The sequence below is a fragment of the Plectropomus leopardus genome, chromosome 18, assembly GCF_026936395.1.
Source record: "Plectropomus leopardus strain MGB_pleo_1.0 chromosome 18, ASM2693639v1, whole genome shotgun sequence".
Taxonomy (NCBI): domain Eukaryota; kingdom Metazoa; phylum Chordata; class Actinopteri; order Perciformes; family Serranidae; genus Plectropomus; species Plectropomus leopardus.
The window spans coordinates 18934337-18961481 of NC_142193.1; the positions used below are offsets into that span (position 1 = coordinate 18934337).

General features: G+C 40.7%; 1 protein-coding gene across 1 annotated transcript in view; it reads left to right on the top strand.

The window, feature by feature from the left end:
* The window catches only part of coro7 (coronin 7), a 144780-nt gene continuing 117635 nt past the window's right edge, over positions 1-27145 (top strand). Inside the window, exons 1-7 of the mRNA XM_042504153.2 lie at positions 1-194; positions 3259-3355; positions 3833-3913; positions 4072-4142; positions 5916-6102; positions 8484-8560; positions 15146-15196. Coding sequence (XP_042360087.2) covers positions 135-194; positions 3259-3355; positions 3833-3913; positions 4072-4142; positions 5916-6102; positions 8484-8560; positions 15146-15196 — 624 coding nt within the window. The 5' untranslated portion in view covers positions 1-134. The remainder of the gene's footprint in view (positions 195-3258; positions 3356-3832; positions 3914-4071; positions 4143-5915; positions 6103-8483; positions 8561-15145; positions 15197-27145) is intronic.

Sequence of the window (27145 nt, forward strand, 5' to 3'; positions counted from 1 at the left end):
AGCCCCGCGGAGCAAAGCGAGCGGACCCCGCGCGGCAAACCTGAGCTGTCAGCTGTAACAGGAGTCCTCTGCCGAGTACCAACCAGCTCGACAGAGACACCCGGAAGGCACGAAAGTCAATTTGAGAGGGCAGCATGAATCGCTTTAAGACCTCCAAATTCAAAAACACCACTCCGAAAATTGCCAAGAAAGATGTGAGTAGCGCACGAGCGTCTGTGTACAGCCTTAGCTAACGTTAGCAATTAGCTGTGCTACTTAAGTTGTGTTTTGGGGGAACGCCTGCTTGCAAGGGATGTTGAACTTCCTGCATCTGGAGGGCTGCTTAGTATTGAGACACGAAAATGTGAACTCACACAGCGGTGTTTACACGAACTTTTAGGCTCAGTGGTGAAAACTAGGAGCCATGTGGTTGCACGGAGCTGCTAGCCCGCATCGGATGTTGCAGTGACGCCCATCATCATGCTGTTATATTATAGTTTTCTCGTAGCTTTTTCACGTGGCATTGCACAACTTGACAGTTGGTGTTATGTTGGGAATGCACAGATTTTCTATGAGTCAAAGGGGAAGATAAAAAATTTGAAAGGCAAATGCTGTAGGTGATATCACTGTCATGATGCCTCTCAGTGATAGTAAAGAGGCGACATGTCTGGACGGGAGTGGAGTGTCTTGCATACAAATCTGCCATTTTTCTTGTCCTGCTGATCCATTTGTTTCAAGTTACAACGCCTGCAGCTTTCCTTGCTGAGGAGGATTATGTAATTTCCCACCTTGTTTTTACTGAGGCAGTAAAATGCTTGGTATTTACACAGGCAGTAGATGGGTATCTTCAATCTCTGCACAGCCTCTGAGACAGCAGGTGGTGCTTTGCTGCCATAAATGTTAAACTAACCCTCCTCTCAACAGACCAAAGTCATGTGATGGGAGCTGACATGTCAAATAAAAGAGAGGAAATAGTCAAAGGAGCAGAAAGCCAGAGGAAAGGAATGGAAAGAGACAAGAAAGTGAAGATGAGTGGGACGTTTTCTCCTCAGATTCTCCAGAACAGCTTGAGTTTTCCACATGCTTTGAGAGAATACTCTCGAGTTGTCTAATTTAGTCAGCTCTTATTTGGCTGGCACTGAGGTGTCCCTGAGTCCCCTGAAGACAGTTTTTGGTGCCAAGGCTCTTTCTAATCATTTACATGCCCTGTGGATGAATTCACAGCAGAAGGTATTCAGTCTGTCTCTTTAATCCTGAGGAAAATACAGAAGAAACATTACCGGATCCTGTTAATGTTGACCAAAATTAAGAGAGGACAAGCCCTTTACATAAAACATGATATATCAATTCTGTCTCTGGATGCTAAAAAAGCTTTTGACAGAATGGCATGATCATACCTTTTGAAGTCCTTGTGAGATTGTGCTCAGGTTTAAGTAAGTGGATAGGAAAGTATCCAGAAGCAGAGATAAAGACTCAAACTGTTTATTTTTAAGATTCTGGTGATACGATACGATAAACATCACGATACACATTTTGCTATTCAATGCAGTCTATTGCAGTACTGTAAGCAAGACAGTATATTCCCATATTTTTAAAAACTACTTTCAGGAAAACTGTGTCGATGCTAATGATATGTTAATTTGGAAAGAAGATTCAAATGGCTGAAGATGGATAACAACACTGAACGGTTTGTTCACACTAAGAGCGACAATGCAACAGTGTGACCAGCTACTCTATCGTGAAGTCATTGTTGAGGTGTTGCTCAAGCGCTTGTTGACATAGTTATATAGTCACAGATTTGTGTGTGTCTGCTACTAAATGTCATCTCGAGTTTGTATTTGGTCATAAAAATATGTGCTTTTGATCAGTGTTTAAACCCCATCAAAACATCGCATTTCGCGGCCCCATTCAATTCAATTTTATTTATAAAGCCCTTTATCACTAAACACAGTTTGCCTCTGAGGGCTTTACAGCATACGACATCCCTCTGTCCTTCGTCCCTCACATCGCTTAAGGAAAAACTCCCCCCAGAAAGTTGTGTCTTTGGATCGCTTCAAAAAGTTACAGCAAGCTGAACTTTTGTTTGTAGCGCATCTTGCTCTCCATGGCAACAAGTATCCGTCGTCAGTTTGTTGCTTCATGTCACTGGCTTCTGTCGAAAGTGATTTGTGGCCTGTTGCTGTGTCGCTTGTAGTATGAACGCAGCATTAGAATCTAGCGGGCTGAAACACAACACAAAACAAACCACTGGTACTTGCATTTAAATTACTACAAATCAATAGTGTTTTTGACAATCGATACTCATAATATCACAATACTCAAGTGTAGGGGTGTCACAATATACCAATACTGACAATAATTATGATATTTGATAGTTAAATATTGATGTCATGTCAATAATACATCAATAATAATAGTAAATAATGCAGTGCCATTTTTCCGTTCTCGCTTTGTCTCCTCCATTAATGCCATCTGGTTGCCTTTTTACTGTCTATTAAGTTAAATTTCTTTTTTTGTACAGTTGTGGTTGCAGTCTCTCCAAGCAGTCTCTGTGCTGCTGGCAGCCTTACTCAATCATATCCATATTTTCTTAAACTCCTAGTAATAACTAACAATCTCAAGCATGTTAATGATTGCAAGTTTAGGATTGTTATTTGTTGATGTCGAACTACCAACGAAACTTAAACACACTGTGTGGACATGAGCTACTGTTATCTTTTGACAGATGCAGAATTTAGATCCTGTTAAAAATGGATGCATGCTTTTGAAGTGCCCTCTGTGGGCCACATGTCTGTCACGGTTGGTGTGTATCAGTTTTGTGAGGAGCAGCGCAGCAGTAGTTGTTGGAGCGTGTTGCACAGACACTCAGTCCTCTTGCTGCTCTTGCCTTGTTAATGTTGAAAGAGGTTGTAAGGGTTCTCTGCTGTGCAACGCAGGGAGCGCTTCCACTTCCTCAACACTTTGCTCATTCAGAGGCACTTATCTGTGTGCACTCTCAGCTAGATCCTTCCTGTTTATTTCACTTTGTTTTATCCGAGTTGTGACAGCAACAGGGCCACGCGTGCTCCTTAATATTTGAAACACATGAACTGTGTTTTAGCGAGTTGGGGGTGCTCTTTTGTAGAAATGTCAAGTGAACACTTTGGATTCTTGGGCTTTAAAAGACGTTTCTTTTACTCTTGGTTAAGGTGTTTGATCCCAGTTACCTCTGTGCATTATCACACCCTTGTTTCATCCATTATGATCCCTTACTGGTGCTGTCTGTGTCTCTAAAACCAGGGATGGATCAACAATGTCCGAGCTGGTTCCTTCTCCTGCCAGGGGAACCACATCAAAGCGAGCTCCAAGCTGGTGGCCTTCAACACGGAGCAGGCTGGTAAGGCTATAAAATTGCGGTCAACAGTAATGTTTGCTTCATGCAGACAGAAATATCCACTGTATAAAGTTTTAGCCCAGTTTATGCTCCTGTTTTTAACCAAGTGCCCACTGTTCAGAATACTGAAATAACCGAATCAAGTTAAAACAAAACAACAAAGATTTCCCTCAAAGTCAAACATAATGTTTTTGTTAGCAAAATATATTATAAATTGTCAAATAATAAAGATGTAACATGAACCTATATTACACTATTACCATTTTCAATCCAAATACTGCACTAATATAACTATTTTACTGTTAGCAGATTACCATATTGTTCCATAACTGTTACTTCTGCCTCGTACTGTCTTTAATTGTATTTCCTTGTTATTACACACTGTTCCATATTGTCCAATCCATCAGAATCGTATGCCTCAGAGTTAATTATTTTATTTTATTTTTATTTTTTTTACATTTTCTGTGTATGTGTCTGCAGGTGGAGGTATGCTGGGCGTGTCCTCAGTCAAACCTAGTTCAGATGGACAATGGACAGTGACACAGATTTCCTGCCATTCTGGTAATGTTCCTTTATGCTTAAGTCAACACATCACAGTCATGAAACAGTCAAGAAAACTAATCACATGAGAGATGCCTTTGCTCAGAGAGGAAATTAAGCCAGACAGCTGTGACTCTGATCTAATTTTTATTTCATTTTTTTCCCCTCCTCTCTGTCAGATCTGGTGACCGATATGGACTTTTCTCCATTTGATGAAAGTCTTCTGGCAACATGCTCTGGAGATGAAACGGTGATTTTTCTTCTGCTCTTTCTTTGTATTGAACTTGTTGTCGTATACTTACACATAAGTCTACTCTCCGTCCTCTTGGGCTTTGTTGTTCCTGGCAGAGCTTTGAATACGATATGAACCTGCCCAATTTTTTTTTTTTGTTATTTAAACCTTTTGAAGACTCCCTCCTCTCAGCACATTATCCTCGGCCACAGGTGCCCGAGCTCACTGGAATCTGCTGAGTGTGGGTCTGCATCTTCAGACTCAGCAGCTCGGTTTACCTCAGGGAGCTGTGCAAACACACACAGACCTACAACACACACACACACACACACCGGAGTGGTCTGCAGTACCAAGCATCTGCAGTTTACTTTCATTCCTCTCATCTGTTGCCAACAGGGTATATTGTTTCATTAACTCATGTTGTGCTGAGCAAGCAAATTACAGTGAAAGTGAACGAATGCACCCACTTGTGAAATAGTATTTTTATGGACTTAAAACGAACTAATGTGGTTTCGTTTCATTTGCCCTCATATGCTAACAAGAAATCTAACTCTCAACCCAAAACCCCCAAATTATTCTGTACGCTATTATCATTAAGCTAAAACAATAAGAGTGCGTAGCACCAACAAGGATTAATTTAATCCGAGACAAGATCTAATCAGAGTTTAGTAAAACCAGGTTTAAAATGAGTAATTCCAGATTTAAAATTAAGCGGAGCTCTATTTCACCATTAAAGTTTAATCTTAGTAAAGCCAGGTTTATTGATTTGAACATAATTTAAACTGAGTTTAATCAATAGGGAAACTACTCATAGAAATTTAAATAATATATATATAAACAAATACTTAAATAAATAAATAAATATATTATCATTATTCTGTTGGCACCTAACAAGTATAAATGCAAGGTAGCTTAAGAGTTGCTGGCTTAACAGTACTCATGATGGCTCAGCAGAGAGGATCAAATTTTTCCTCCCTTGCAAAAAACTTGTTGGCTGGATTAATGAAACAATGTTGCCAAATACAGAAAATACTAAACAGACAGCAGGAAAAAAAGAGTGAGACTACTGGTCAGCAACTGGCCGGCTGTTTAAACTAATGTTTGACAGTTGGACCAGTCCTACTTTTGAGCTCCAAACCACTTTCCTTGGTGAACTGGTATCTTGACAAAAATTCATCATCATCATAAAAGTCAGGTGGGCTGAATCTGCCTCCCAACTTTCTTTAAAGAACTTGGTTATTTTGCTCAATCCATCTCAAAAAGGCAGCCATTGTAAAAGTTAAATCTGCTAAACTGTAGGTTTTAAGTTAACCCTAGATCACAGTTTAAAGTTTTTTGGCAACAGAACTAAATTTAATCTAGGTTTAGAGTAAAAGCTAAACTGAGATTTATGTAGCGCTTTGAATTGAATCTTTCTCAGTTTTAGGATAGTTTTAAAGTTTGGTGCAACAGAATTTAAACTTCTAGAGACTAACACTTCATCTTTGGCTGTGATGCTGCATCTTGACTTGTTTTGTCCCTCCGGTCTGCTCTATCCAGAAGACGAGATGTCCACAATTCTAACTGACTACAGGCAGCTGCTGAGTTACCAGCCTGTCTCGTCTGGTGTGGCTTCAAAAAACAGCTGTCAGAGCCGCAGATCATAACCCTTTTATTTAATGTTCAGAGGAGCAGAAACTTGCTGAGGTTTCAGGATTATTTCCATTTGAGAGGATGGAGAAACGTCTCTGCTGGTGAACTGTAAGCTGCCACTGCACTACTTTATGTCCCTCTGTGTGTATGTGTGTTCAGGTGAAGCTGTGGCGTTTGTGTGATCCAGAGCTGCAGCAGCCCAGCGATCCCGAGCTGACCCTGCGTCCCGCTCAGGGCAGGCTGGAGCTGGTGCTTTTCCACCCCACCTCCTCTGGCTTGCTCGCTGTTGGCGCCACCAAGACCCCCTTGATATGGGACACCAGCCGCCAGGATACACCACTAGCAGGTAGCTACAGGTGGCGATGTGTGCAGCGCATGTACACACGTTTGTGCACACAGTTTATACAGGGTGTCTGCAGGTCATTAAAAAGTATTGAAATTGAAATTTTTAATTTCAGCTTAAAAGTCTTTACATTGTCGTAAATTGGAATTTCTAATTGCAAAGAAACATCTTATTTATCTTCTGCATATTTTAATTGTCAAAATGAGTCAAACTCTTCTGCATGAAGGTCCACATCTCTGATGTTACAAATCTTTAAACCTAAAACTGAGCCTAACACTGTGTTTTCACTTTACACTTGTACTTAATTGTTTGCAAAATGTCGATAAACGTAACTCGCTCTAATAACCATAATCCTACATACCTCTGCATTGGACCAGATATACAACTTACCTTTATGCTTACCTGCAATGCTTAATTAAGAAAAAGATGATTTGTCAAAAAAATCAGTCTTAAAGCAGCAGTGTGTAAGATTTAGGGGGATTTAGTGGCATCTAGGACTGCAGATTGCGACAAGATGACTCCTCCTCATTGTGTAGGAGAATTTAGACTGGAGCCGAATTATCCACAGAGGTCCTCTTCCTCAAAACAAATGGACCAGGTGATCTAAACCCGTAAAAACTCTGAATTTAGCAGTTTCACAATGTTTTAATAGGAGCCAAATTATTCACAAGAGTTCTCTTACACTCCAAAACAAATGAACCAGGAGCATGTTCAATCTCAAAAAATTTTGCAACGTTTTGCTTCGGTTTCCAAATTGAACAATTCTGACAACATTGTCAGAAGTCTAACCCAATCAACAGCAGCGTGTATGTGAATGAATATTACACTTACATGTTTTGTTTAAATTTCCCACTTGCTTTGGTAATGAAAGAGAAAAACATATGTTTTTAATGCCAAAAAAACCCTTTAACCTGAACTGAATTAACCATTGTTGAATTAAAAGTCACTGCGCCTACGTAGCACAACAGGATGTTCGATGCAAATAAACGTTTTGCTGCGTTTTGTGGAGGCTGAACGCAGCCCAGATGATTAAAACCGGTAAAAGCTTTGAATAAAACAATTTCACATTTGAAAAAATCGATGTTTTCCAACCCTCTTGTTGCGGAGGGTCTGCAAACTACTGTGGCTTACACAAAAATGCAAATCTGGAGCCAGTGTTTGGTTTGTCCATTCCGGGCCACTGTAGAAACATGACCGTGAACATGATGATCTCCACAAATGAGGACCTGCCCCAATTGAAATATAAGTTTTCCAAGTAAACATTTATTATATTATGTTCAATTTCTGCCAATATATCTCCCTAAATCCTACACACTGGACCTCTAAATTTGACTTAAAAAACATCTTTAAAAACATTAAATTGAATTATCTGGTATCCTGTCGACACCTTGTTATGTTAAAACACACATCACAACCCAAACTGATTTTGTTTGAAGTCTTTGTCAAACATCATGCACTGTCTGCATTTAACATTTCAGTCTCTGTCAGTAAGTCTTCAATTTTTGTTGTGGCCTGTTTTGTTTCTCTGTGCAACATGAATCTATTTATATTTGGAGTGAAGTGGTTGGTTTCCTTTTCTTCGTCGGGGACTGTCTGACTGACACTGCCTACGTTTTACAGCCCTGTGGCTCTGTCTAAGTGCCGGAGCAGCAGAGGTAAAGTTTTGGTTTGCTGTCCTGGTTCCAGTCTTGCCCCGGACTGGCCTCAGGATGCAGTCACTATCCTCTGGCCTCAATCCCCCCTCCTCCTCACCCTCCACACACAAAAACACTCCCCCATCACATGACAGCTAGCCTGGCTGCTGCTGCTCACTGCTGATCCAACTTTTCATGAGCTGTACCCCATCACGCTGTCTTTCATCGCCCTCATTCCCCATTCATATGTGGTGAAGGAACAACGTCTGAATGACAAAAAGCTGTATTTGAATGGGTGTGTTTTTTTTTAATTCAGTTCTTGTCAAATGACTTTCTTAACAAGTGCACCTCTCATCTCTTTTCATCTGTTTGGTGTCATATTGAAGCTGAATAATTCACTCAAGCCGTGCTGTGCTCACGTATGGCACCGCAGCCTAATATGTGTCATAATGTTTCTCATGGGTCGTATGACCCATTCTTACATACTCTGTTTTATAGTGTCTTTTCTGAAGTTTATATGCTTGATTTATGGCTTCATCTTTTCCATACACCTCTCCTGCAGTGACATCTCAGATGTTTACTGTCATGTTTTTATTTTGGTCTTGTCTGTATATGTGTTGTCATTCTGTGTTCACAATGTGTGCTCATGTATTCATTTCCCCTTTTTTTTTGTCCCTGTCTATCATGAACACTGTGTTTCTAGCTCTTCCCCTCTCTTACCTCGCTGAATGACAATGTGTGTGTTTACAGTTCTGGAGCAGCACGGTGACCAGCTGCAGAGTCTGAGCTGGAAACAGGATGGTTCCCTGCTGGCGTCCTCCTGCAAGGTGATTACAACTCACACTGCACCACATGTACTCCGCATATTGCAATGGCCTGCATGGCTTTACCTTTGTAAAGCAGCATGAAGAGAAAGTTATACTGTGCTTTATTCACACATGTTCATTCCTGTGTGGAGGTTTACTTGCTGTAGTTGCAGTGAGTGACCACTAGATGCAGCCAGTGGCCCACATTCAGTGCCACATGTTGGAAACTGCTGCTCATTATCTGTTTATATCAAGTTTTTCTTTCCATTTAAAATGTCAACAGGGGTAATGCTCATAAAAAGGGTGCGGATCTCATCACGCATTTGATTAGGAATTAGTGAATATGTCTTTAGAGGGAAAGGAATAAACTTCGAAAGCCCCATGACGTAACAGATAATAGCCAGAGTGTTTTAATGGGTTTGTAATGATGACAAAGAAAGAACTCTTGGCCGCAGTTGATAAAGAGCCTGTGGAAATTTTTCTCGTTGGACTGGAAACTGTATTAACTTTTTAATCAGGGCACTAACAAGGGCACAACCTTGTGTGTGAAGGATAAATCTATCATGGCTTTTGTTTTGCCTCGACCCCACCTGACCCCTGAGCCTCTGTATCTCCAGTACACACGTTTGCTCCTTTGAATCCTCCTGTCCTCTGGTGCACATTTACCTAATTGTCAATACCTTTTTAATTAAACAGGTTTTTGAACCAAAACGTATTATTAAAGGTATGTCCCCATCTTAACTCACATTAGGAATAAAACCTATACAGGAAAATTAGAAATGCAGCTATGAAGCAGATAGCAAGGAACTGGTTAAAACCTTCTCCACCTTCATTTTACAAGTGGAAGATACTTGTAAACAGCATTTTAGAAATGGAGGGAATAACCTATAGAATGAGAAATCAAATGCAAGAGTATTTGAAACGCTGGGATAAATGAAATACAGATGAAGATCAGAATTAAACAATATTGAAAGATTGAGCCCTGATGGGTTTTGAAGAGCCTTTTTTTCACCTAAGTTGTGTATATGTGTAGGTATATACAGGTATGTAGGTTCATGTATGCATGTGTATATATATATATATATACTGCATATATATGTATATGTGTGTATGCACCATCATACTAGCCTACAACATTTTCTTTTTATCCTCTTTTTATTTCCAGTTGTTCTCTTCTTTATGTACTTTTCTACTCACTTACTGTATCACCTCTTTTTTCCTCACTTTAAGAATAAATAAATACTTCAGGAATGCCAGTATTAACAACAGCATATGTAAACAAATGTAAATTTATGTTAACTGCTGTGTCCTTGCATTTAAGTATATTAAAAGAGGTATGAATAGAAATACCCCCAGTAGTACTGAAACTTACTGAAAATACTGAAAGACTTATTTGTGTGGTTAAGCTTGCAGCCAATCACTGCAAGCGTTCTCTGATTTAATGAGACGTATGATTGGCCCACTACCGCAGCAGCTACAACCCATACAGTCTGAGGTCTGGTGTATTTGACAGAGTTGGCAGTTCAGTGTGCTGACATGCCACCAATATGTTCAAAAGTTTGGTTATACTACATGTCTGTGGCATCTGGTGGCATTTTACACAACTAAATCTTTCCATTCAAAGGATGGGTATTGAATTAAGTAGGGAAAAATAGCTATCAAATGAAGACCGCTATTGGTATCGTTATTACTTTAATGGTAGTGGTATTGGTTTTGGTATTGTAATTTCTCAAAAAATAACCTGCGCTACGGGAACAATAGTCGCATGCAGGGAAAAGCTAAGAAGAGAGAAAGTCTCTCAGGGATTTTTATGCATCCATATGGCCCCATTCTCATCTGTGTCATCAGGAAATAATCACACAGCTTGATGGGCTTTCCATTAGGTTGTTAATCTTTTGTGTAGGAGGAGGAAGGAGGGAGGTGGTATGGGTTTATGAGTAGGGGGCAGAGAACGAAGGAATTTATGGGTTGAGCTGGAATTATTTCATGTATATATATTTATAGGAAGAGCTAGAGGCGTTTTCATCAGTGGAGGTTAACACAATTTATTTCTATGCTCCAACTGTGCACAGCAATGAATTTCACTACCGAGTGTCTGCAAGTCCTTAAAAAGTCTTGAATTTGGGGTACCCAATAACTCACCTGTTAGAGCAGATGCCCCATGTATGAAGGCTGTGTCTGAGCACAGCTGCCCAGCAGCCCAGGTTCGGTTCTGGCCTGTAAAATCTTTAAAAAAAAAAAAGGTCTTAAATAGCTTTTATAAAGTAGGCCTTGAAAGTCATTTAATAGTCTTAAATGTTAATTTGTGGGGTCATAATTACTTTTTGTCAAAATGAGTCAGGCTCTTTTGTGTGAAAGTCGACATCTCTGATGTTACGAAACTTTGAACCTCACACTGGCTTTGTATTTTAGACCTGCACAGGACCACATATAATCTATACGACTTACTCATGTTGTCAAAAATAAAGTTTTTTCAAAATCAATTCTGAAAAAATTTGAAGCGGTTTCAGTACTCACTTTCTACAGTACTGATACTCTGATACCAGCTGCGCTTTCTGGCTCTTGCTTATTGATAACATTTACTAAAGTCATTCTGCTGTTCTCTGCGACTAACCAGGGAAAAAAAAGGTCTTCGTTGTGATGGTATTTGGGCTATCCCAAATACCATATTTGGAGCTTTGAAGCTTCAGTGATAACTACCAGGGAATATTTGTATGATGTGGTGAGACATGAGGGGTAGTTAACTTGGAACACCACAGATCATGCTGCATCTCCAGATGCAAAGCACGTACTTCACTACAGGCGTCAGATGCGGATAACTGTCCACAGTTTATGTTACATTTTACTTTTTCCTGTCAGACAGTTGTTATATTTATCATTTAATAAAAAGATGTAAATTTAAAGCTCTCAATATTTGGGATATTTTTCCCTGTGGTATTGAAAATCGTGTAGAATATTGATATTTTTTGTTGTAATCGAAGTTAGAAATTCTAATGTTGTTACAACACCACTACTTGATCTTTAATTAGCAATATAAATAAAGGATAATTTGTTAAAAAAATTGTCCATCAAGAGAATAATTAAATTTGAGCATCTGACACCCTGTACACTGTATTTATGTATCCTGAAACCAGCCAGACTGATTGACGGAAAATGAGGCAGTAGCCCCTAGTGTATGCTTTAGACAATGCATGATGAGCATACTTGTGCTTGAGTCTGAACCAACTTTGACACAGATATCCACCACATGTGCGTATTTAACAGGAATGATTGTCAGTCCAGTCCCTGTTGTTTGTCTTTGCTCTGACAAGTAATAAATTAGTCCACCCGTCACAGGCCACCTCCAAATCATGACATTTACGTTGACGGGATAATCATCCCTGTTAGAGCCACCACCCTTACCATCAGCCTCAGAAAAAGAACGAGGCACCTGAAAAGAAAGGGGGAGGGGGGAAATGTGAGCCAAGATCAGAGTCGGAGGGCCTCTGAGGTTCTTGGTGTCATTTAACCTAAAAGGCCCCTTTCAATCTCTCCAATCCAACTTATTAAAGCAAATAGGGCCCGCCAACATGTGGGTCCAATCCCCCGGCCCTCCCATAGGGTAAACATTGGGGCGCAGGGCTAGGGGGGAAGATGAAGGGAAGACCACCACCCCAAAGAACAGGAATCATGACAGGCCTCGTTTGGACCTGGAGAGATGTATATTTATGACACAGTTGGAGGGAGAAAGGCGCCATTCATATTGAGAAAGGCAAATCCATAGGTAGTATGAGCAGAGAGCGTAGGCAGCCTGTGTTTATCTCAATGATGGACGGGATGTGGTGGTATGCTGTTTATAAATGAGGTGTCACTGGATTTATGGTCCGTGGTCCACCTTGAATTTTAAAAGTCACATTAAGCTGAGCTCTGTACCTTATTGCCCCATTGATGAGGAACCTGCAGCGTCAAACTGGCAGTCACAACAGGCTTTGACACCCGTAACCGTGGGAGACTGGGAAGGGGAGACTGGCATCGCAGCGTGTTTGGCGAGTGACGGGAGAGAGCACCCCCCCCGGTTGAAGATTCCCAGCGTCTGTGTGTGTTTTGCATACATGTGAAAGTTTTGTCGCAGTGAAAACTCATTAACAGCAGCTTGAGAATGAGGCTCAGTCACTTTGATTAAACAGCTGCTGTCTCAGCACATAAACACTCACAAATGCACACACGGCTGTTCTGGCCCTCCATCTGTGCATTTATGAGCAGAGGTGGTGATTGTGTGTGTTTATTCGGGTTATTGTCATAGGTTTAAGAGAGAGTGTTTGCTTGTCTGAGTGTGTATGTGTGTGGTTGCTTCGTTGACACATCTGTACGTGAGTCGCCCCTCATCTGTGTGTTTGCACAGCCAGATAGTTTCCTCCCTCATGTTGATATTTGCTCCCAAACACTTATGTTGATATGCCAGTGAGTGAGCTTAATATTGCAAATGTGCTTTATGTTTGTGTATGTGTACAGTAGATATGTGTGTGTTTGGTTATTCTAAGCCATGTTTGCAAACGATGGTAGGCTGTAGAGCTCTAACAGTTTTAATCGGCAACTGTTTGGGTAATTAAATAATCTTTTTTCTTTTTTTTTCCCCCAAATGCCAAAAATGTGCAGGTTCCAGCTTCTTTGAAGGGATACTTTTGCAGATAGTATGTGTGTAAATGAACTGTGGTAAACTTCCCTCCGCTTTACCAGTGTTCAGATCTTCATGCTTGTTTCTTATCTCAAATTTTTGCATCATCTGGTGTATTTTTCTCAAGATGTAGCTAAATACACAGATTGTACTTCCACATTTTCATATGCCCGCTGTCATGGACACAAAGAGTATAAAAGCGGATTAAACTCTCTGTCAAACTTAGACCAAACTCTTTTAGTGATCAAATGTTTTTGTTATTTTCAGTGTGCGTGCAATTCAATGAAAGTATCATTTTAACAATGAAAAATAAAATCTAAGATCTCAGCCTCAAATAAAAGAATAAAAAAGTGCCAGGTTGTATTGCTGCTTTTAATTTTAAAACATACAAAGACCTTTATCTCCACAAATGCCTTTTAGTGTATGAATTCCTCTTTCTTACCATGAAGGGAAAAATAAAAGGATGAGAATCAGAGTAATGAAAGATTGTGGAAGATTGCAGAATTTAGATGAATTTAGATCCAAAAAAAGCATCTGCAAAGATTGAGTGTGTGGATGATTTAATTCTGTTTTAATTTGATGCTTCATAGCTCCAGCACCTCAGCTAAGTTTGTATACTGGTTGAGCGTTGTTTATTTCTCAGTTTCATGGAAGGACATTTTTGGAAAGTGAGGACAGTTTGGATGCATCTCACTTCTTCAACTCCAGCGCTGGTTAATGTTCATGTTACACCCTAGATTAGGGTTAGGGCAAAGGGCAGGGGATACATAATGTCAATGAGGGTCCTCACAAAGATAAAGGAGTGTTTGTGTCCTGTGCTGGTACACTCTGAGAAAAGTCAGAGATAGTTTAAGCCACATTTTTGCGGAGGGCGCTTTTGCAACAGGTGGGCTCTCATCCATGGGTCATGTGGTTTGATGGCATGTGTGTCTGTGTGTGTTCTGGCACTGCTCCCTGAGCCTTCAGCTTAGGCCTAGGTCACAGAGGCCTCAAGACAGACATCGCCTTGGGGCATCATATTCGTGGGTGGGCTACACAAACACACAGATAGAGCGGGAGAAAGGGCACATTAAGAAACCCTTCTGTTTCCCATTCAAGCCAATAAACGGCAAATGAATCCCCTCTTGGATTGCTGTGGAGAGCAGGATGAAGAGAAGCTGGAGTTCACAATAATGGGATAAAATACTGTGTTTGTGTTGTGCATGACCAAATGTTGCATGGTGCTTGACTGTGTCATTGTCAGCCTCTTGATTCCCTCTGACGTGTATATCGTGGTTTAGTCTAAGCCCCTATACTTATTACCTGCTATCAGCCCGGTATGTCTGCTGTGATCACAGTCACACAGCAGTATTGAGTGACACCGCTGCAGACACGCATGTCCCGGTCACAGCCTGATCCCATTAGGGCCCATTTCCTCTCAATCATGCAGAAGGCTGTCTGATTGGCTGCCTTGATTGATGCCAAATGCGTGTTTGGGCTGGCCCGGGTCAGCGCACATGAGGCTTTGGAGAGGTCACTGGATTGCATTTGCCGACGATGAATCAGTCAGATCACGCTGATAAATGAGGAAACTTCAGAGAGCTTGTGTTATTCTTTAACTGAAATATTCTGAGGTGGAGAGACTCTCTTATTAATGTTTTTTAATATGCAGCTTTCATATTTCAGTTTTCCATTTTAGTGTCTGTGAAAAAACTACAGCTGACTGATGAGCCTTTTTATATTCCCCCTTTCTTTGTGAGAACGTTAACTCTTGACCTTGCACACACTCTTTGACCTCCTTTGCACTTCTAAATTATACTGCCTGTTTAATGTGTCTAATACAACAATTCTGCAATAAATCCTACTATCATGAGGGATATGATGTTCAGTGTTTGTTGTTTAAAGATATGTTGATTCACCTGTATGATGGTTGTATTTTTATGTATTTATTAAAATATCTTTCATCCATTTAGGACAAGATGCTCCGAGTGTTTGACCCCAGAGCCCACCTGACACCTGTTCAGGTAAGTCCCCTAATAAAGGCCTCATAACACTAAAAAAAACACCCAGCCATTACTATTAGGAAACACAATAACTCTTTATAGAGTACAAACAGAGCCTCGTATAGCCCTTTTTAAAGGAGACCTGTTATGCGTTTCCTTATTTTCAATCATATATATATATATATATATATCAAAATATAATGTTACAATGTCTGATGTTCATAATGAACGAGGCCAAAGTTTCCTGTAATGAGGTCACCATATGTAGAAGTAATTCCTGTGAGCAAAAACCTCAAGCCTCAAACTGTTCTGAAAACTGTAACATTTTTTTCTTCTTTTGTGACAAGCCACTGCAAGTGTTTACATTACATACACTGCTACATGTAGTTACATGCTAATATCAGTAACATCACATGCAATCTTGGTTGTGGTTTTTGTTAATCTCTCCCCAATTAGGGATCATATTCCTGCTGGAGCATGTCCCATTGTGAAGTTTTATTTAAACAGTTTTGATAGGAGAAAGTGCAGCTATGGGCAAGGCAGCTTTAATTGTAGAGCACATTTCATGCAACAGAACAATTCAAAGTGCTTACAGAGCAATAAAATATAAAACATATTAATCGATAGAGACTTATAATAAAAGAATAAAGGGAAAAGCTGTAAAAGTTAAAATTAATTACTACATGATATACAATTTTAAAAAGACCATTAAAAGTAGCATAAGAGCAGACAAGAGGTGCAAACATAAAAAGATTATTTAGAATTTATGTAAAATAAAGTTTGAAAAGACATTGGCAGTCTTTACCAGGTGGAGTAAGCAGTGTAAAAAATGAATGTTTTTTAGTTTTGACTTAAAGTGGTCCAATGAAGTCCAGGCTTGTCTAACATCATCTGGGAGGTTATTTCGGGTTTGTGCTTTATGATAACAAAACATGGCTTCACCATGTTAGTTATGTTTCAGGGTGGAAGTAGCTGCTATACTCTGTTTTATCATTCCCTGGCTGCAGGTACACTGGTACATGTAGCTGCTTGCTGACATTAGCAAAAATCTGCAATCTTGGTTGCAGATGTTGTTAATTTCTCCCCAATTTTGGATCATAATCCTGCTGGAACATCAATGCTTGTGAAGAATTTGGTTTTGAAGCTTTTATTGGTGATGTTTTACGTGCTGCTACACTCCAATACAGTCAAGTCCCCAGCTGCAATCATGGTGCACAAACTCCAAGATACAGCGGACCCAGAAACGCTGATCAATCAGAGTAAACCGGGCTTTTTTGGGAGGGGGGCTTAAAGAGACAGCTGCTAAAACGGAGCATTTCAGACTGACTTTTTATACAGGTGTTCCAGCTTTGATGAACTTTTAGGAAAATTAAATCTTTTTTTTTTTAATTATAAAGCATGTTAACATGTTGCAGCAGAAACCCAAACAAGTATGAACCTCAAAATAAGCACTAGAAGGGGCGCCTAGTGGCTCAGTGGATAGAGCGGCGCCCTATGTGCAGAGGCTGTGTCCTTGCTGCAGCGGCCGCAGGTTCGAGTCCGGCCTTGGCCCTTTGCTGCATGTCTCCCCCTCTCTCTCTACCCCTTTCATGCTCACACTGTCCTATCGATTAAAGGCAATAAAAGCCCCCCCCCAAAAAAAAAAAAGCGCTAGAAGTGGTTCCCATGGTCACAAAAATTCTGGAAAAGTTAAAAATATACATAATCTTTTGGAATATTTTCGAACATGTATTGAATGCATGTATTGAAAAGAATTAAACGCATATAGACTTCTCAAAATTATAACGCAAACGCTCGTCACATAGCACTGATGGAGTCTCTGCTCTGGTCTGTTGGCACATGCAGCTCGTATTGGGCGGAAATGTCAAATGAGGAAGTAACGTTAATAATCACTAATAAAAATACCAGGGAAGTGCACTGTTCAATAATGTATGGCATTATTGCTACATAGCTTGGCCTTTTTTACTTTACAAAAATTATGGAGTTGGGATTAAATATTACGGAAATATTACGGGGTAAACTAGCCCCTGTCACTGCACTGCCATTCACTACATGTATATTTTTTAAAACTGCATTGAATGATAAACATGTTGACACTAACCCAGCTCACCACTGGCCACTCTGTGATTCATCTACTATTGATTTATGGATGTGCTACACAAGCTGCAGTCGCTCCTCTCATCTTCCCACGGGTACCCATCCCACACTAAACTAGTACGACCATGAACCTCTCCACTCTCACCGCTCTATCCTTCCCTCATTTGAAATCTCACGCAAGTGACATCCAGTCCGGAGCCACTAGGACTGCAGTCACAACCAGCAGCAATGAGGAAGTGAAAGTGTTTGTGTGTTGAGGGAAGATGAAGATATAAAGGGGGCCGCAGCGAGTGTTGTGAGAGGCCGGTCAGTCTAAAGCAAATATTCTCACACTTTTCACTGTTGGACCTCCCAGGGTGTTTTAATTACCGAGATGCGTGGTGTGCCTGTGGGCAGTGGACTCTCTCATTGGTAAATACGAGGAATCCTGCAAAAACACTACGTGCCGTAGCAGATTAGATTTTAGACCGCAGAAATACCTGGAAGGCACATCACCCTGTATGGAAGTCAGAAGGAGGATGAGTGTGTGTGTGTGTGTGTGTGTTGTTCAGTATGTGACTTTGACACCTTCGTGAAAGGCGTACTGTTTCAGAGGTATGTGATGTCATTGAGTCTGACAGAGAGACAGCAGTAGAAAAAAAGGCACATGTGGATTCTTTTCTTCGTGGCACACTTGTTGAACTGTACGCCTTCACAACACAGAGTGCGAGTGTGGTGCATGTGCGTCTGTGTTTGCTTTAGTAACATGAGCTGAGTCGGCTGGCTCCTCTCCAGTGTTTGAACCTGGATGTTTACATCAGGTGTGTCGGTGTTGAGGTCTTTTTTAACACACTGCTTTTCAGCATGCTGTTTGAATTTTCTCCATTGCAAAGGCTCTCTGTTTCCGTCTCACCAGACGCACATTGTGGACATTATGCACAGCTTTCCAGCAGCACTCCAAATCACTTGAATAAATTCTGTCCCAGGTCCTTGGCGACTCTGCATACTCTGTATAACAAATTGAAGTAATTCAAATAAAATGACTCTAAAGTTGGATGTAAATCACTTTGTGCAGCCAAAGGGTCTCATTAGTTTAGATTGAATCACTGCTGGGTAGTCTGTCTGTCTGAAACAGCGTCTCTAGTAAGAGTCCAGTGGTTACTGGTGGTGGGGATGAGCTGTTGGGACATTCCAGTCAAGTCTATGGCATTTTTGACTTCATTAAATCGTTGTCAGTGGTGAGCAGCAAACTGTATGGGGGGAAAAAGAGATGATAAACATGTGATAAAGGTCTTAAGGCAGATTTGAACCCAGACTTTTGTTCAGAGTTTCTGTTTTTTGGTATGTGCTTAAATCCAACTCCTGGATGCAAATTTGCATTCCCAAAGGTGCATGCATGCCCTGCTCTTCCTCTGACTGGCTTGTACTCATTCCCTTCATTGGTAGGGTTGGTTAAGGCCCAGACACACAAACCAATACAATAATGATGCAATTAAAAACATTTTAAAGAGAGACACGCAAACCAAATATTAAAAAACTAGCCGTAATTAAACTGACTGTTGCCTCGTCTTCGTGGACCTGCGTCTGAGCAAAAAAGTTCCACTTGAACACTTTGCAGAGATTAAAGCTGATGGCCAACTAGCACATACAGTGTGCAACTGCGACAGTGTTAGTCTGTGTTCGTAATTAAAAAAGGGAAACTCTAAGACTGACAGGACAGATTCAAGATGCTAGTTACCCACTGAGCACATTAACAGCAAAACCCAATGTTAAAAGAACAAATGATATTTACCATCTGCTACCAAAGAATAACACAAGAAGTTATCAACCGTTTTTGCTGAATAGCTCAGTGGCTAAAAATAGAGCAGCTGCAGGTGGGGCGTGGATCACCGGGGGGAAAAATGTGGAGTCAAACAAAGTTGATTTTATAGTATTTATATGAGGAAAATAGACAAGCAAGACTTTGCTGATGCTATAATACTGACATCGTCTTCCCTAAAATTCAACACAGATCTTTTTTTTTTATCAGTTTGCTGACACAGTTATTGTTAATGATTAAAAAAAAAAAGGTGGCGTGGGGGACATTAACTTTTTTCAGAAGGAGAGCATGACAAAGAAGACTGTGCAAGGGTGAATGAATGTCAGGCCAAGCCAATCAAATGCAGAGTGAGGCAGAGGAGAGCGGGTCATGCCTTTATTATCCAAGTAAACATACATTCCCCGCCTGGACAACCTGCGATGTACTTACAGAACATTGTAAAGATATTTTTCACTTCACTTAAATATTTAAATTCTATGCTACTTTATACATCCCCTTTGCTACATTTCAGAGGCAAATATTACACTTCATACTAAATTACATTCACCTGGTATGGTTTGCAGACTTTTTAAATAATATTATATTAACAGTTAGAGGGGGCATTCTTTTGTTAAATGAATACTTTTCATTTTAAAGTCAGGGACGTCCAAACTTTTTTAAATGGGGGCCAGATTGAATAATGTGAAACTACCTGGGGACCAGCTGCTTCTGGGATTATATGAGATATTAAATATATATATTTACAAAAGAAATCACAAACAAACAAGACAAACACAACTGTTCAATCTTTCAGTGAAAATGCACTGAAAATGAACAAACTGCTCCTGAGAGTGACGGTCCTCATTGTCGCCATGTCTGCTACCTTGATGTAAATTTCTGCTGAAACTGTTTGCTTGTTTGTTTGTTTACCTTCTTTTTATGAAAACACATGAATTCTGCCTGTGTAGTTCTGATTTGGTTGGTTGTGTTTTTGCTTTTACTTTGTGGGATACCAATTTTCAACCAGCTTTGTATTATAACAATGTGGGTAGTGTGTGTAAATGAACTGTGGTAACCTTCCCTCCATTGTGCAAGCAGCCAGATCTCCTAGCTCATCTCCCATCTCAAATCAGCAGAACAAAGCGTTTTATCCAGCAGATTTTCTTTGGTTCTAGGGCTGTTGGTCGAACTACAGATTGTACTTCTTCCTCTTTGTCATATCACCACCACCATGGATGTATAAAGAGAGCAAACGAAGAGTATAGAAACTGATCGAGAGAGCGAACCGACTCTTAAGAGCCAAGATTCTGTTACTCCGTTGCCTTTATCTATGTTTTCAGAAACATGTTTTAGCTGACTGATTACCTGTGAGTCAAGATTGTTTGTTACCAGCTGACCGCCATATTGCTGTATTGTATGTATTGCCTTTATTGTCTGGTGGGCTGCAGTGCATTCTGGTAGTTGTAGGTTTTCCACCGCTTGAGAAAAAGCAAATGTCACACGGCACTTTTTCCTCTGTTTTCTCTGGTCATGTAGCAGCAATCTCAAAAGTATTTTTGTCTTTCCACTGCATAGACAAACCAGATTTATGAAAAGACCGTCTGTCTAGCAGTGAACTACTTCTTTAAGTAAGTTCATAGGAAGTGTTAAGATTCATCCAAAAACACTTTTATTTAACTTTTGCCTGTGATGCTTTTTTGTATCACTCCCCCAACAGTAACATGCTGACTTTTAATTAATTTATAAGCCTTATCAGTACAAAAGGGAACCAGTCTTTTTCAGAATTCAGCAGTGCGTAAAAACTGTTTGGACACTATTTATTAAGAAGCCATGATGAAAGTTTTATTTTTGTTTAATTTTTACACTCACTCTCGCTTTTGTAGGATCTCTTTTCTCTCCGTCTTTCTCTCCTCCCCTTTCATTCTCTGTCATCTTCAAACTCGGTATCAAAACAGAGCCCACAAGAAGACAAATGGTAGAACTAATAATAAATTGACAATTTAAAAATAGTTTGTGGTGTAAAAAAAAAAAGTTTGCTTTAACCGCTGGGCCACCAGGACACAGAGAGACTTATTGAGCCAAGTCTCTCTGCCTGCTCTTTCTTTGCCGCTCTCATTAGCCTCTCATTAGTCTCACTGCCACGGAGAGGAGGACCAAGGAGTAAATCCTGAGTCAGCAATGCTGTACTCCTCTGCACCCCACACATGGCTTCACCACCTCAAACTAAACAAGAGTAAAGACTCAGATCAAAGTTATTAAAGGGTTGCTCTTCCCTTTTTGGTTTTTCTTTCTTGTTCTCTGTATCTCTCTGAAACGCCCAATGTCCTGCTTCTGTTGGAGTCCTCTGAGATTGGAGTGGGCAGAGCCTCACAGAGCTTCTGACAGCTTTCAGATGTGCGACTCTCCCTCACCAGAGCTTGGGAGAGCCACTGCCACTCCTATTAACACCCCATCTGCTGACGGACGGTTTAAAGGGTGCGGGCGATGAATCCTAAACACACTGACAGCAATTTGGATGCATACAATGGCCTGAAGCTGTAATCTCTACACAGACCAGCAAAGCAGAGTTCAACACTATAAAACACAACCTTACACAACATTTCACACTGTATCATCTGAGATTCCTCAAAATTGTTTGTGTCTGATGTAACGGCATAGTGAAGCGCTGCCATTTTCTCCAGTTTACATTACGATCAGTTTGTTGTTGTGGATGGGAATTGAAAGGGAAAGACCAGACTGGCCACAAAGTAAACAGTGCGGGGCAGAGAAGTGTCCAAGCTATTTGAGCTATTTGTAACCTCACTTGGAGGTCTGTTTGGCTTCTTATACGAGAGCCAGTCCGTTGTCCTCATTAAGAGAAGCCACAAGAGGATTTCTGGGGATGGATATCTCACGAAAGCTGCAGGGCATTAAAGAGAAGCGTAGTATTTTTCATTTTTTAGGTGGCAAGAGTTTGTATTTCCATGTAATACACAGTGTGTGTGCTGTGTGCACCCAAAGCCCAGTTCAGAACAAAAAAATAGGACCTGACGAGTTGAAATGTGAAATGTGCCAGTCTGCAAAGTCAGTTTACACCAAACGGAGATGGTTTATTGCTCAATAACGACTCTCAATCATAACTTTCTGCTATTCAGGCTTTTTTTGTTGTTGCTGATTTTAATTTGTAGAATCTTAAAAGATAAGTGAGGATAGTGAAAGTGGGATACTTTCCACAGTTGCATTTCTAGTTTTGATGAAACGGCAAAAACACGGGCACCTCTGTAAGTCATTGGTAAAGTTACACTCATACTATTGTTGATAAACCTGGATGTTTATTACCTTAAAAGCTGATTTGGTATGCCTGAATGCACTGTTAAGCTAGCCTGTCTTATTTGAGCAGGAGGTGTACCAACATGCCCCCCATCCTTTCAAGGATCCAGCCCCCGAGCAGGGACACAACTCATGTTCGTCCACTGGTGTCTTGGTTCCACCCATGGCAGCACAGTCGAGTGGGGCTGGCTCATCCTTGTGGCCAGCACTGAACTGTGTTCTCCCCTAGCCAGGTGGGGTAAATATAGGCCCTAATTACAGCTCTGCCCTCGCTGTATTTATGGGAAATAAGACTGTGCAGGGTAATTAAGGTCTTGGACAGGAGTAGCAGCATATACTGCATCTGTAATCAGTGCAAGTGTGTGTATGTATGTGCACGAGCTTGCTGACGGTTGTATTTAGGTAGTTGGCACACACTGGGAGAGTGCATGTCAGTACATGTGGCATCTTTTTGCTTCCTGTCCCACCACAGATTGAATTTCAGATTTTGTTTTGTAGTTTTCTTTTCTTGTTTCATTTAACTTTCTAATTTTTCCCATCTGTCCATTAAAGGGCTGTTTAACAAACATTTCAACTTACGTATATTCCAATTCAACATATCTCTTGGCTTAAGAGTTATAAATACATTTTAAATATTAAATCAGCCACCTGCTTATGTCATCTAAAGGACCCTGCTTTCATATATAAGTTTTTTTTATCAGTGTGATAAATCTTTTCAAAAAATTAAAATTGACTAAAATCGGAGATAGAGCAGGCGCCCCGTGTACAGAGGCTGTGTCCTCACCACAGCGGCTGCAGGTTTCTCCGAAATGAGCCTGCATGTCATCGCCTCTCCCTCTGCCTTTCACTCTTAAGCTGTCCCATGTATAACAAAAGCATCAGCCAAAAAATAATCTTAAAATAAACAAATAAATCACACACGGTGTAAGGATAACAAAGTGGTGACTCATCAAACACCAACAATAAAAGTTATATGCAGCATTAAAGCTGTTTTTACTCTCATTGCTATTCTGGGTTCTGCCCTCCTTGCTTTAACATCCCTTTACTGGCCTCTTGTTTTCAGATGAGTTTCTTTCTCGTCTGCATGTAGCTAGGCCTCCGCCCTGCCTTCCTGTGCTGAGCCACCCGACTGCTCAGACGCAGCACAAAGGGAGAAAAAAAGGCAGACACATTTGCTGACCTGATGTTAATGGGCCAAGTTGTTTTGTGGATGTAAGGACACGTGCCTTAGCGAGTGTTTGTATCTTCTCTCTCCTGTCTTATTGTACCGTTTGATCTATTCCCAATGTGTGTGTATCTGCTGAGTGTGTGGTTCTGAATGTGAGCGTGCGTCTGTGTGTGTATACCATGTGTGCTTCAAATTACAGTGCTGAAAATACCCCTCATAGTTTTGGGCCAGTGCTGGCCGTAGAGCTGTCGATCTGTGGTCGCTGGGAGAGGAGGGAGACAGGAAAAGGGAATAGTTTGCTGGACTTGGGGGCCAGATTCCTCTTTTTCAGCTCAAGCTTCTGCTGCTTTGGGTGAAATTAGAGAGGACCACGGGCTGGAATGGGTTTGGACTTGAGGAGGGAACGCCGGGCAGGGCCAAGGAAAAGCACAGCGGTTTTACTGCTATAGGTGGCTGAGAGCAGCCACTCATACCATCTTTTATATCCTGCCATAAATTACACAGACTGGACTCCCTGGTAGGTGTGTGTGTGCGTCACTATGCTCCTCATTACAGCCAAAATAAACTACATTTATACATCTGTTATCTATGTCTCTTTGAATTCTTCTAATTGGAAAACTGTGCTCAGAGATGTTATTAAAGGCTGAATAAACTATACAATAGTAAGTTTATCATTAGTCAGCAGTTCTTAAATATTTAGATAGCTTTTAGTAAATTCATAGGTTTTAAGTTCTAGTGTTTTTATGCCATGTGTATTTATTAATTTAAAATGTAAACTGATGTTGGTTAATAGCAAGTTAATAGATAGTTAAGTTAGTAGTGAGTAGTCAGTATGCAAAATAATAATAATAATAATAATAAACTTAATTTATACAGTGCCTTTAAAAACGAGGTTACAGTGCTTAAGGATAACAACAGTCATGAAAAAGTTAATTAAATAACCAGTCTCGATTTACCGGTCGATCTTCGTTCCTACCCTCACCTATGGTCACGAGCTTTGGGTAGTGACTGAAAGAACAAGATCGCGGGTACAAGCGGCCGAAATGAGTTTCCTCCGTAGGGTGGCTGGGCTCTCCCTTAGAGATAGGGTGAGAAGCTCGGTCATCCGGGAGGAGCTCGGAGTAGAGCCGCTGCTCCCCCCTCTTGAGAAGAACCAGATGAGGTGGCTCGGGCATCTAATTAGGATGCCTCCAGGACGCCTCCCTGGTGAGGTGTTCAGGGCACGTCCCACCGGTAGGAGGCCCCGGAGAAGACCCAGGACACGCTGGAGAGACTACGTCTCACAGCTGGCCTGGGAACGCCTCGGGGTCCCCCGGGAAGAGCTGGACGAAGTGGCCGGGGAGAGGGAAGTCTGGGTTTCCCTGCTTAGGCTGCTGCCCCCGCGACCCGACCCCGGATAAGTGGAAGAAAATGGATGGATGGATGGATGGATGGATGGATGGATGGATGGATGGATGGATGGGTTAGAGTTTGCTAGTAAATATTTTATCCTTAGGATATTCGTTAATTTGTTGATAGTTAAACTTAATAATAAGTTAATAATTAGTTAACAGTTAATAGTAAGAAAGTTTGTTAGTAGATCCGAGCCACACGTTTGAGAGGGCAAGCTCAAAGACACATTCATCCTTCAGGGTTCAAAAGTGTATCATATAAAATGTTTCATTTTTAAAAAAATATGTCGATACGGATCCCAAAAATGCTCAGTATTTTGTTGCACCAACAAATGATTTCTTCTCACATAATGTTGACACTTGCCAGAGAATGATATTTTGATACTTCCCGCAGAATGAAACTTGTTTACAGTTTGGCGAATGTCTAGTACTAACACCACAGGGATACAGAGTAAACATTATGAAATGTGAAATATAATGTCCGTAAAGAATGGGGGCTCTTTCCAAGAATATGTCACAATCTACTCAGTGCAGAGCTCCTCATTCCAGCTACACTAGCTGCATAATTTTACCTGAAACCGAGCCAAAAATGCTTCTGTGTTTTAAAAACTATTCATGTATGTAGCCAATATGCTCTATCATGCTTTTTGGCAGGAATGAGACTGTTCATGATAACATGATTTAATGGCCAGTTGGTGTCTGCATGTGTAGTGTAGCTGTTAAATAGAGATTGTTACTGTTGAATGTGTGTTCAACATCAGTTTCTCTTTCCAAATGTAAACATGACTTTGCAGAAATATTCCTGTGTACATACAGCAGTGTTCCCCTCATAGCACTTAACACTGTACTGCAAGATAACACATAAGCAAAACTGTGCAAATATTGACAGTGATAACTGGGAGTCTATTTTTTTGTCACAGCAATCTAATGCACTCACATCTGCCCTGCTTTTAGGAATCTTAGGTATTATTGACAAAGACAGAAGAAACAGTTTGGAAGAAATATGTCTTTAAAGCCCCTTTAACACTGCACATAAAACCTGCTAACACCCACTACATCTGGCTTTTAATGTAATGGAAAAGGTTATAATCGGCATTCACAGCCACGTCAAATGACTTTGCAGTAGTCAGAGGCATTTTATTGGCTCCGGCTCTGATTGGCATTTATGAAAACACTAATTTTAGCCCCTTAACTGGCAAGATGCTATGATGTGCTGACACAAAATACTGTCTGTCTCCACCCAAACATCCAAATTAGTCGGCATTGAGTTTGAAAGAGAAACTGAGCAAGAGACACAGAAACAAGTAACCACCGTAAAGTTTTCACAGACCTCCATCCACGCTGCTGTCTACTGATGACAAACCTGTTTTCTGGTGTGTAACGCCAAACATGATACCAGAAAGAAAGTGGCATTCACACCCATGTCAAGTGACTCTGCAGTAGTTACAGGTACGTTGTGGCTCTGACTCTGATCAACTTTGATGGAAATACGACATGCGCTAATTTTAGCCCTATTTGCCAGATGCAATGACAACCTGCCACAAAATACCGTCTGTCTCCGCCCAAGCCGCACTTGAACATTGATCCAAATTTTTCCCGAGTTTGAGAGACCACTGTAATACTTTCACTGGCATCCATACTGCTTTCTAGTGTTTGCCAACTTGTTTTTCGGCCTTTCCGTGACTTTGAACGTCACATAACACAGAAAAGACACACACACACACACACAAGCTGCAGAGCCATGTACACAGTTCTGGTATACTTGCAATGGGAAAGGAGTCTATAGCCTATATTTAGAAGGTGTACTGCATACATGTGCTAATTTTTGTGGAGAAGTGGTATCATTTTGTAAAGGTCAAGCTGCCAATTAGTAGGTTGATCCCCATCTAACTGTTGTAACCCTTTTGACTTTTGACCTTCTAATGGCTGATAATAATGTGCCTCATGTCACCTTTCATTAGTCAGAGCTTGGCTTAAAATTTCAACCTGCTGCATCAAAATTAATTTATTCATGTGCTGAAATACAAATATGAGTTAATTTCTGTAGGTGTGTTTCTTCTTTGGCATGGTCTTTTTCTGCCCTCTTTCACCCCATTGTCTCACTCATGTTGTTTGTCTCTTTCTATATAATCACCCTCTTTCCCAAACACCCCAATGCATTGTGCATTGTGCCTGTAAATTTCTCCATCAGACCCTGCTGGGTTCAGGACCTGGTAATAGCCAGTGGT